The sequence below is a fragment of the Rhincodon typus genome, chromosome 39, assembly GCF_021869965.1.
Source record: "Rhincodon typus isolate 14 chromosome 39, sRhiTyp1.1, whole genome shotgun sequence".
NCBI lineage: Eukaryota > Metazoa > Chordata > Chondrichthyes > Orectolobiformes > Rhincodontidae > Rhincodon > Rhincodon typus.
The window spans coordinates 5,754,396-5,765,920 of NC_063370.1; the positions used below are offsets into that span (position 1 = coordinate 5,754,396).

The 11,525-nt window shown below is 49.1% G+C and overlaps 1 protein-coding gene across 2 annotated transcripts in view; it reads left to right on the forward strand.

Moving 5' to 3' along the window:
• Positions 1-11,525, forward strand: part of LOC109917115 (B-cell lymphoma/leukemia 11A-like) — a 40,782-nt gene that overhangs the window by 27,628 nt on the left and 1,629 nt on the right. For both annotated transcript variants that reach the window (XM_048618175.1, XM_048618176.1), the window contains exon 3: positions 8,800-9,638. In XM_048618175.1, the coding sequence (XP_048474132.1) occupies positions 8,800-9,638 (839 nt within the window). The remainder of the gene's footprint in view (positions 1-8,799; positions 9,639-11,525) is intronic.

Sequence of the window (11,525 nt, forward strand, 5' to 3'; positions counted from 1 at the left end):
CCATTAATTGGGGGGGGGAACGGATTGCCATCGTTAAAGACTGTAGAGGGGTTTCCGAGATTGTTAAGTTTAAGGGCCATAGGAGGGTTCCAGGGGGTGGGGGGGGCGGGGGGTTTTCTGGGATTGCCATGGTTACGGGCTGTTGGGGGGTGTCCGGGATTGCCATGGTTACGGGCCGTGGCAGGCTGGGGGGTGGAGTCCGCCAGTGACACGGGGAGGTAGGTGATCGGAGAAGGAGTGAGCTGGGATTGGGATTGGGGGTGGGGGGAGGCATGGGGCTGGAAGGCAGGCGAATTGGAACTTTGTTCTCTGTTGCTGTGCCCCGCCCAGTTTGTCTGGGAGTTGTTGGAGGGTGGGATGGCTGGGGGCGGGGATTGGTTTGTCCGACTGTGGAAGGGACTGGCAGCTGAAGGCCCGGCTCTGGTTACCTTGTGGCTGGCTCTCACCTGTACCACAAACCTGCACAAACCGGTATTTGGGGGCCACGCCCTTAACCTTGGGGTGCCTGGAGCTGGGCCAGGACAGTCAGACAGATAATCTAAACACGTTGACTTGAGGAAGCTTGCAATGGGTTCAGGAAGGGCAGTGTGCTCCGTGTGCCAATCTGGTTCCTTCTCGCTGCACCCAGAGACACATGCTGTCCCTCACACCACCATCCCTCCCAGATTACAAAAAAATAATCAGCCTTTGCCCCACACTGTCCTCCCGACCCCGTCCCTGTTTCTGTGGGATTTCTCCCTTCCCCTTCACCTTCACCTTCTACGCAGGACTGGCCTTGGATCACTGCCAGCCTCTGAGTCATAAGGCCATGGGTTCAGGCCTAAAGAGCTAAAACCTCCCAGGGCCCCGTGCTGAGGCAGTGCCTTTAAGGTGAGGTCGAGGTGTTTAAGTAAAGGCCCCTGAACCTCCCTGCGACCGCGCCCTCCTCCCCCTCCTTCCCCACCTGAAGAAAAACTGGGGACATTTGCCTGTCTTAAAAAAACATACGGAGATATCCTGATCATTGTTTCTGCGTGGTTATGGGATCTTGCTGTGCTCCAGTTGGCTGCTGTTACATTTCCTAGTGGTTACACTCAGGAAAAGTACTCCAATGATTATAAAACACTTCAGAGTGTCCTAAGATTGTCGAAAGGGTAACTCTGCCCTTTGTTTTAAATCGAAGCTTCATGTCAATCTGCCGATTTGTATCTGTGCTGGTGCTGACTTTTCACCTGAGGTTTACAGTGAAGGAAAGGACAAAGTTCAGGATCCTCCGGTCTGCCTTGGTCCGGAATGGCTTCTTTTTTAAAAAAAAATTATGTGCTCACAAAATGTAGACATCACTACATGGGCCAGCATTTTTTGCCCGTCCCTAATTGCCCCTTGAGAGGGTGGTGGTGAGCTGCCTTCTTGAACCGCTGCAGTCCATGTCATATAGAGTTACCCACATTGCTGTTAGGGAGGGAATTCCAGGATTTTGACCCATCGACATTAAAGGATCAAAGATCCATTTCCAAGTTGAGATGGTGAGTGAATGTTATGTCTCTTGTACTTAGTGATCCATGGGAACACTGGGCAATTACACTGTGTTCCCATTCTCAGGACCTGAAGCCTCTTGTATTCCACCTCGGGAGCCTACAGCCCCAATGGCCTAAACGTGGATTTTACCAGTTTCAAAAACTCCCCATCTCTGGCCTCATCCCATGTCCAAACCTCCTTCCCTGCCTCATTGACCTGACACAACCTGGCCATCTTCTCTCCCACCTATCTGCTCCTCCCACCTCATTGACCAATTCCCACCACTGCCTACCTGCACTCACCTATCACCATCCCACCTACCTTCCCCAGCCCCACCCCTCCTCTCTATTTATTTCAGAGCTCCCATCCCCCTCACCATTTCTGAAGAAGGGTCCCAACCTGAAACGTCAGCTTTTCTGCTGCTCTGATGCTGCCTGGCCTGCTGTGTTCATCCAGCTCCACACTGTGTTATCTCTGACTCCAGCATCGGCAGTTCTTACTATCTCTAAGGTCTTTAAGGTTGTTTCAAAGTTTAGGAATCATCCTTTCCAAATCTTTTCGCTTCCGTACCCCTTCCCTCCCCCAAATCCTCACAAACCTTTCTCTTCTCCTTTAAGACTTACCTTAAAATCTGCCAAAACCTTCCATCACCTCTCATGCTTTAAGCCAGGATCGCCTTTGTACACAGAGATGCTCCGTTCATGCACCTTAAGTTGTTGCTGAGTCGTTGAGTTTCTCAGGTTGGTTCCCACTTGGGTCATGAGAGGCAAAGGAGGAGATGTAGTCCTACAATAGCCTCCAGGTTTATTAACTGGAGGGGTGTTTGGGAGAGGGTCATGTTTTAAAAGTAATCCATCATCACAGTCTTCATGATAACATGGACTGAACAGTCTCTGTTCATCTAACGAGCCAGTGATTGGGATTAATTGAGAAGCTAGGTCTAAAGGGGGAGGCCCATCTGTATGATCTTTGGAGAGGGAGCGTGCAGTGTTCACTGGCACACTTTTGTGGATGAGGGCGCCACAGGGTTTCGGGTGCCTCAGTTCAACCACCCCCTCCAGAACAACGTTATGTTTTAATTTGATGTTTCCTTTGAGATTTTGATATTTGTGATAGCTGTCGCCATCTAATTTGGTTTAATTTGTTCGATTGGTTGAATCAAAATAGCATAAAAGGAAAACAGGTGGGGCTGGAGTATCTGAAGAAGGGTCCTGACCTGAAATGTCAACTTTCCTGCTCCTCTGATGCTGCCTGGCCTGCTGTGTTCCTCCAGCTCCACATTGTGTTATCTCAGACTCCAGCATCGGCAGTTCCTACTATCTCAGGGCTGGAGTATAGATTGAGTAGAGGGGTCCTCTTGTGGTGCAGTGGCAGTGTCCCTACACCCAGACCAGGAGGCCTGAGTTCAAGTCCCACCTGCACCTTAGTCCTGTAATAACATCTCTGACCATGTTGATTAGAAAAGTAGGTTAATAAAATAATTAGACTGAGTAGACATCCAATTCCATTTTTGATCCAGCCCTTTCCCGTTCTCCCTACTACCCCCCCTTCACTTTTGATTGTTTGCACTGTCATAATGGGGTTTACCTGTAAATATCTAATTGTGTTTTATTGGTGGTGGTTAGTGTTTAGAAAGAAAAGCAAAAAGAGACAAGAGACATTGTGATTTTGGTGGGGGGAAAGTCGCTCAGTTGTGTGCGATAGCACTTCTGAAAATAAAGAAAAGTGAAAATAAGTAGTTAGGGGCTTTTGTGGCTCAGTGTCCCATCCTCTGAACAAGGAGGCCTGGGTTCATCTCTGAACAGGTTGATTGAAAAATATCTAAGATTGAGTTGTTAATAAGCGCTGTCCCCAATGAAAGGTGCCTTGCATGGGAGCTCTTCTGACACCGCAGTAGCGTCCTTACCCCTGAAAGGGTGAGGCCCAGGTTCAAGTCCCCATACCACTGCTCCTGAAGTGTGTAATAACATTTCTCCACAAGTTGATTAGGGGGAAAAAAAACAATAGACGACTCCATTGGCATTCAGTAATAACTCAGGAAGCCTGACTGGAAGGGAACATCATCTACAAAAGAAAAGTGTATTGTTTTCTGTCTTACCGGCTGGCCTGGATACAAATTGGCAGTCACCTACCGTGACATAATGGCTCTGTGAATGGGCGTTAGATGATCTATTGGCTATGGGCACTTATGCTCACCCTGACCTTAAATGTCCCCATCTTTCAGTATGTACCGAATCAGGAGATTTGTGAGTTCAGCCACCACAGAAATGAGATCTTGGCCTCTTTCTATTGCAAAAGCAAGGGGATCTGAAACAAACATGGGAACACTGCAGAAACTCAGCAGGTCTGACAGCATCTGTGGAGAGAGAAAAACAGAGTTAACACTTTGAGTTCGATGAGAGTCTTCTTCAGAATCATGATTCAGCAGGTCCTACTCCATGACTTGAGGTCAGAAATCTAGACTGACGCTACATGTGCTGCACTGACAAGAGCTTCTGTATTTTGGATGAGGTGTTAAACTGAGGCATCAGCTGTCCTCCTTAGGTGGATCCCTTGGCCAGCATTTTGAAGAAGAGTTCTCCCCAGTGCCTTAGTCATTGTTTATCCCTCAGTCAACATCACACAAACATGTTATCGGGTTGTTTTCAAGTTTGTTGTGTTTGTCAGAGCTTGGCTGTGTGCAAATTTCCTGCATTACAACAGTGCCCACACTTCACACAAATACTTCATTGACTGTAAAGCACTTTGGTATGGTGTTCGTGTAAGGCGCTATATAAATGCGAATCTTTACTTCCAAATGTGGGGTGGGGGCAGAATTTTTTTAAAAAAAGCCACACGGGTACAACCCAAACCACACAGGCTCTAATGCGCCCCATATGGAGCATGCAGACTCTGATACCTTCAGTCCTCGCGTCTGGGCTGATCCCTCAGGGGTTGGAGACAAGGCTGTTACATCTAGCCCAAAAGTGACAGCGTTTGGCCGCGCCGTGATGGCTCCTGTGGCCGAATGGCCACTCGGTTGCTGGGCAGGGTGTGGGAGACGCTGAAGCTTGACCGGCTCCCAATGCAAGTGGGGGATAAAGTCCCTAGTCTGCATTTCGCTGCCTGTCTAGAATTATACGCGCTGTGGTTGCCTCTGGTAACCAGCCTGGCTGTAATCTCTCCCAACGCAGGCCTGGAGCAACACCGCCGTGCAATCTGAACCATTCAGTGGAGCTTTTGTTAATTTGCATATTAACATATGTCTCCAAATCCCTGAGGTGTTGTCTGTTCATTAATATTCCTCCCGTTCCCAATCCCGGGACAGTTCCCTGTGGAGTCTCCTGAGCATCTCTCGAATTAACATTAGTGGGTGTGGGATGGGGACGGGGTTGGGGAATGGGAGAGAGAATTTGCATTTTTCAATTAGTCTGGATAATTATTATTTGCTGAATATTCATTTGACTGACTACCTCCTGAATCATCTCATCCAGGACTCGGTAGAAAATATCCTTACCCCACAGCACTTTGCAGGATTAGGAAGATGCACCTGTGTCAGGTCCAGTGAGACTCACTGTGGAAACAAAAATACAAAAAGAAAAAGACTGTTAACCCCCCACAAACCGTGACGGGGTATTTGTTTCCTTTCTGATGTGCAGAGTATCTCTTATAAAGGGCTTGGCTTGATGTTTTCGACCCTATTGCCCTAGGAACCATTCTGCAACATTACGGGGTTGCTGTGCTGTCAAAAATTTTGAAACCTGGTTAAATAATATTTTGTCCCTCGATTGCCCCTTCTCCCCAGCTGCGCCCTCCGCTTGTTGTTTCCTCCCGTTGCCAGCTGTTGCTTGGAAAGAAATACCTGCATTTAAATAGCACCGTCCGCTTGCCCGAAGGTCCCTGCAGCCCCATTTTCTTCATTTGCCTGTTCAGAGATGTTATTACACACCCTCTGGAGCAGGTGGGACTTAAACCTGGGTCTCCTCGCCCAGAGGTAGCGGCACTGTCGATGCACCACCAAGTCCCCTTTGCATACTTTTTGGAGGGCTGGCCACTATGGTAATGTAGAAAGATGCAGCAGCTGCACAGAGGCAATGACCCAGATAATCTGTTACTAACGGTCGCAGAATTGCTTCAGTGCAAACGTGGGGGCAGGGGAATTCGGCCCATCATGTTTAGAATCATTGAGATGTACAGCATGGAAACAGACCCTTTGGTCCAACTTATCCATGCCTACCAGATATCCTAAATTAATCTAGTACCATTTTCCAGCATTTGGCCCATATCCCTGTTAACCCTTCCTATTCATGTATCCATCCAGATGCCTTTTAAATGTTGTAATTGTATCAGCCTCCTCCACTTCATCTGGCAGCTCGATCCATATATGCACCACCCTCTTGTATGAAAAAGTTGCCCCTTAGGCCCCTTTTAAATCTTTCCCCTCTCACCTTAAACCCATGCCCTCTAGTTTTGGACTCCCCTACCCTGGGGAAAAGACCTTGGCTATTCACCATATCCATGCCCCCCATGATTTTATAAACCTCTATAAGATCACCCCTCAGTCTCCGACGCTCTGGGGAAAATAGCCCCAGCCTATTCAGCCTTTGCCTACAGCTCAAACTCTCCAACCCTAACAGCAGCCTTGTAAATCTTTTCTGCGTGCTTTCAAGTTTAACAACATCTTTCCTGTAGCAGGGTATAGCTCCAGCTTTATGCATGAGTATTTCACTCAGTGCTGTTCTTTTGCCCTATAACCCTGCATGTTCTTCTTTTCCAAGTAACAGTCTAATTACCTTTTGCACAAACTGCAGTGGATTAAATAGTGTTGTTTTGTTGACTAGTACCAACCAATCTCTGTGTCTGCTGGATGACATGCAATTTGCTGTAGCTTTCAAGAGGGAAATGGAAGAACACTTCAAGTGGAGAGACTTTCAGGGCTTTGGGGCAAGAGTGGTGGGGAGGGAGATGAATTAGATAGCTCTTTCCAAGGGCCAGTACAGGCATGATGGGTGGATCATCCTCTGTGGAGTCTTTTCCAGCGAAAGGGAGGCTGAGGAACACCTGAAAGTGAAGGGAATAGAGTATCGAGTGGGGTGAAGATGAAAGGGGGAGAACTCAGTGGAGCAGAAACGCCAACCTGGACCTATTTGTGGCCATTCAGCCCTTTGTATCTGTGCCAGCTCTCTGCAAGAGCACAAAATCTCGTGCTGCTCCCCTGCATTTACCCCCCAAAAGCCTCCAAATATTCTTTTCTTCACATAATCATCTGATTCCTCTCCCAGAGCCTTGAATTATTCTGCCACGTCCACACTGCAGGCAGTGTGTTCCAGATTCCTACCCACTCTCTGCGTGGATATGTCTTTCTTCATCTTACCCTTGATACTTTTGCGAAATCACCATAAATAGAAGGGCCAAGGGATCTAGCCTGTGCAGTAACTTCGAAGCTAAATTTGGATTGACCACTTTCAGTGACAATATCCATGGACAAGACGGAGCCTCAGCTACTTGTATATGGACCTGGGAAGCTATAGTTAAACATTTGTGACAAATGTGTGACAGTCAGAAATTAATTTATTTAGGCAGGAAGTGGATGCAGATGTATTATATTAATAGATGTATCACGTATTATGTAAGACAAACAACAACAATCTGCATTTATGTAGCTCCTCATATGCAATATCTCCTGGGACAAGGCACGCAAGTGTTATCAATCGATCAATGTGACTCTGAGCCTCAAAGGGAGATACAGACCTTTTTTTTCTCTTTTATTCATTCACGGGATGAGTGCGTCGCTGACCAGGGCAGCATTTGTTGCTCGTCCTCAAATGCCCAGAGGGCAGTTAAGAGTCAACCACATTGCTGTGGGTCTGGACTCACATGTAGCAGGAACTGTGACCAAACAACTGGTTAAAACTGTTTCAAGGTGAGTTTTGTAAAGCAGAAATCTGGGGAGGGAATTTCACAGCTTGGGACCCAGATAACTAAAGTCACAATTGTTGCAGGTTAAAATCAGCTCTTGATAGAATTGGAGAATCAGCAATCTTTCCTTATTCCCTAACTGCCTCTTGCAGCTCACTCATGATGTTTCTGAGGGCAGGTTAGGAGTCATAGAATCCCCACAGTGTGGGAGCAGGCCATTTGGCCCATCAACCCTCTGAAGAGCATCCCACCCAGACCCATCCCCCTATCCTGTCCCTGCCCTAGACACTATGGGGCAACTTAGCATGGCCCATCCACCCTAACCCGCACATCTTTGGACTGTGGGAGGTAACTGACACAGACACAGGGAGAAAATGCAAACTCCACACAATCGCCCAAGGCTGGAATCAAATGCGGGTCCCTGGCGCTGTGAGGCAGCAGTGCTAACCACTGAGCCACCGTGCCATCCCATTGTGTGCTGGAGTCACATGTAGGCCCAGACCGTGTAACGATGGCAGATTTCCCTCCCATTATTGAACTCAATGAGCTGTTACAACAATTGATGAAAGTTGTCAATGTCACCATCACTTTGTCAAGCGCACCATTGCCCAAATTTTATTAATTGAATTTAAATTCTACCGACTGCTATGATGGAATTTGAACCCCTGTCTCCAGAACATTAGCATTATTAACTGGATAACTAGTCCAGTACCACGACACCACCAGCTACCTGTACAGAAATAGGAAGTTAGGCAGAGGCATCGCAAAATTAGGATAAGAATTTTAAATCTGAGGGGTTACTGGAATGGGAACAGAAGCACATCTGAATCTGGAGGGTCAGGATGAGTTAGACTGATGTCCTCTGACAAAAAAAAAGAACTGCAGATGCTGGAAGTTAGAAACAACAACAGAAATTGCTGGAAAAAACTCAGCGGATCTGGCAGCATCTGTGGAGAGAAAGGAGAGTTTCAGTTCTGAAGAAGGGTCACTGGACCCGAAACCTTAACTCTGCTTTCTGTCCACCGGTGCTGCCAGACCTGCTGAGATTTTCCAGCAACTTCTGATGTTGTTTCTGATGCCTGCTGACCATTTGCCCTAAATTACGTTGCAATTAGATTTACAATAACTGGGCTCTGAGGAACCAACTGCACAGAATGTCAAATTCCAATGTTTGCTTTCTCTTTAGACCCAAAGACTGTACAGAACTGCTTTAGTATGCACATCAAGATAATTAACGAACAAAAGTATATTTTTGAAATAACAAAAAGCTGAATAAGATCGGACTTGAAAGGTCAGCTTTGTTTCTTTCTTCGCACATGCTGCCACATCTGTTGAGTCTCGCTGTCTCATTCTGATTTTTTTTTGGTTGTTTATTATCGTTGGTGTCTCTTTCTCTTCTCACAGATGAGTTGGAGCCTGCGTATTATGTCTGCACCTCCTGTGAGGAGCCCTTCTCCAGCGCCAGGGCCCTGCTGCACCATGCTCAGCATACCCACGGCCTGCAAATCTACCTGGAACTGGATGACGCGGAGAGGGTGGGGGTCCCTACGTCACCGGGGGACGAACAGCCGGCTCCGGCCGGCTCTGCGCTGGAGGGGAGCCCCTTTGAGGATCCGCGGTGCCCCGACTCGCAGTCAGTGCGCAGAGCCCGCTCCCCGGCCAACTCGCTGCTCTTCGGCCCGTCCGTGCGGGGCCTGCCGGACTATAGCGACAGCGGCTCCGAGGAGGCCGTTACCCACCACCACCGTGCCTCCGAGCGCGCCTTCCCTCTGAGGGTGCCGGCCAAGGAGATGGACTTTTCCCAGAGACTGCGCAAGCTGGCGGCCGTGGGGTCCGGGCCTACCACAGGAGGCGGTCAGCTGGCCTTCCTCTCGGGCCTGGCTCCGTCTCCCCCGCCCTCCTCCTCCTCTTCCAGGCCCCACAGCCGCAGCAAGGAGTGTGAGTTTTGCGGCAAGAGCTTCAAGTTCCCCAGCAACCTGGTGGTGCACCGTCGGAGCCACACCGGTGAGAAGCCGTACCAGTGCCCCTTCTGCGACCACGCCTGCAGCCAGTCCAGCAAACTCAAGCGCCACATGAAGACGCATATCAACCACGCTGGCATCCTCAACGGCTGGGCCGCAGGCCTGCCTGACAGCCCCCTTGTGGAGGACAGCTACCGACACCGGGCCCACCCGATGCAGGGCCTGGAGAACGGCGATGAGCACGCCGACTACTCGGCTCTCAGCGCCGAGCATGACCTAAAGGTGAGGCCTAGCGAGTTACTCTCCCTCCTGCTCCAGCACAGAAGGAGGCCGTTCGTCCTGTCGTACTCTTTGAAAGTACTATCCAACTCTTCGCACCTCCACCCTGCTCTTTGCCCACACCCCTACAATATTTCCTGCCCCTCTAGTTCCCCTCCCCTCAGGAGCCACCACAGGAAGAGGCCCTTGCCCCATTTGTTCTTTTGAGAGAACTATCCAACCCCTTCCCCTCCTCCACCCTGCTCTTTTCCCTCGGCCCTGCAATATTGCTTCCTCAAGCAGACGCTCAGTAGCAGCATTGTGTGCCATCTACGAGATGCGCTGCAGAAGCTCACCAAGAATCCTCAGACAGCACCTTCCAAACACACAGCAACTTCCATCAGGAAGGACAAGGGCAGCAGATACATGGGAACACCACTGCCTTCCAGTTCCCCTCCATCCTGACTCGGAAATATATCACCGTTCCTTCACTGTCACTGGGTCAAAATCCTGGGAATTCCCTCCGTAAGGGCATTGTGGGTCAACCCACAGCACATGGACTGCAGTGGTTCAAGAAGCAGCTCACCCCCATCTTCTCAAAGGGTAACAGGCAATAAATGCTGGGCCCAGCCAGCGATGCCCACATCCCATGAGCACACCAGGAGATGTGAGCTCTTAATATTTAGGAGAAAAATTAGGCCATTCGGCCTGTCACAATCTACTGTAAGATTATGGCTGATCTGATTGTGGTCTCAACTCCACATTCCTGCCTATTCCTCCTCACTTCCCCCACCGCATGCCCCCACCTTCCCCCCAAACCTGGGACCACTTGGACAATTAAAAATCTGTCTTCCCCCCCACCCCCGATCTGTTCTAGGGACCTGGGTTCAAATCCTGCCACAGCACATGTTGATGGTGGTGATGTTACTATAATGTCATTAGTAATTCAGAACTCCAAGCTAATGCTCTGGGAACACAGGGCTGGATCCCAATCATGGCAAATGGTGAAATTTCAATTCAGTAAAAATCTGGAGTTAAAAGAGGAATGGCCAGATACCTAACGATTGATTGTCGTAAAAACCCATCCAGTTCACTTTAGGGAAGTCTTTACCTGGTTTGGGCCTACATGTGACTCCAAACCCACAGCAATGTGACTGACTCTTTTTTAAAATATTCTAAATGGATATTTATTTATATTGAAAAGCAATTTAGAATCAGAACCATTTATTCTTTCCTGTCTTGAACATTTCTTCAAACTTTAGGGCGGCACAGTGTCTCAGAGGTCAGCACTGCTACCTCACACTGCTAGGGACCCAGGTTCGATTCCACCCTCGGGCGACTGTCTGTGTGGAGTTTGCACATTCTCCCCGTGTCTGCGTGGGTTTCCTCCGGGTGCTCCGGTTTCCTCCCACAGTCCAAAGATGTGCAGGTTAGGGTGGATTGGCCATGTTAAATTACCCATAGTGCCCAGGGATGTGCAGGTTAAGGTGGGTTGGCCACGCTAAATTACCCCATAGTGCCCAGGGATGTGCAGATTAGGGTGGGTTGGCCACGCTAAATTACCCCATAGTGCCCAGGGATGTGCAGGTTAGGGTGGGTTGGCCATGCTAAATTAACCATAGTGCCCAAGGATGTGCAGGTTAGGGTGGATCGGCTATGATAAATTACCCACAGTGCCCAGGGATGGGCAGGTTAGGGTGGATTGGCCATGCTAAATTACCCACAGTGCCCAGGGATGGGCAGGTTAGGGTGGATTGGCCATGCTAAATTAACCATAATGCCAGGGGATGTGCAGGTTAGGGTGGATTGGCCATGTTAAATTACCCGCAGTGCCCAGGGATGGGCAAGTTAGGGTGGATTGGCCATGCTAAATTACCCATAGTGCCCAGGGATGTGCAGGTTAGGGTGGAT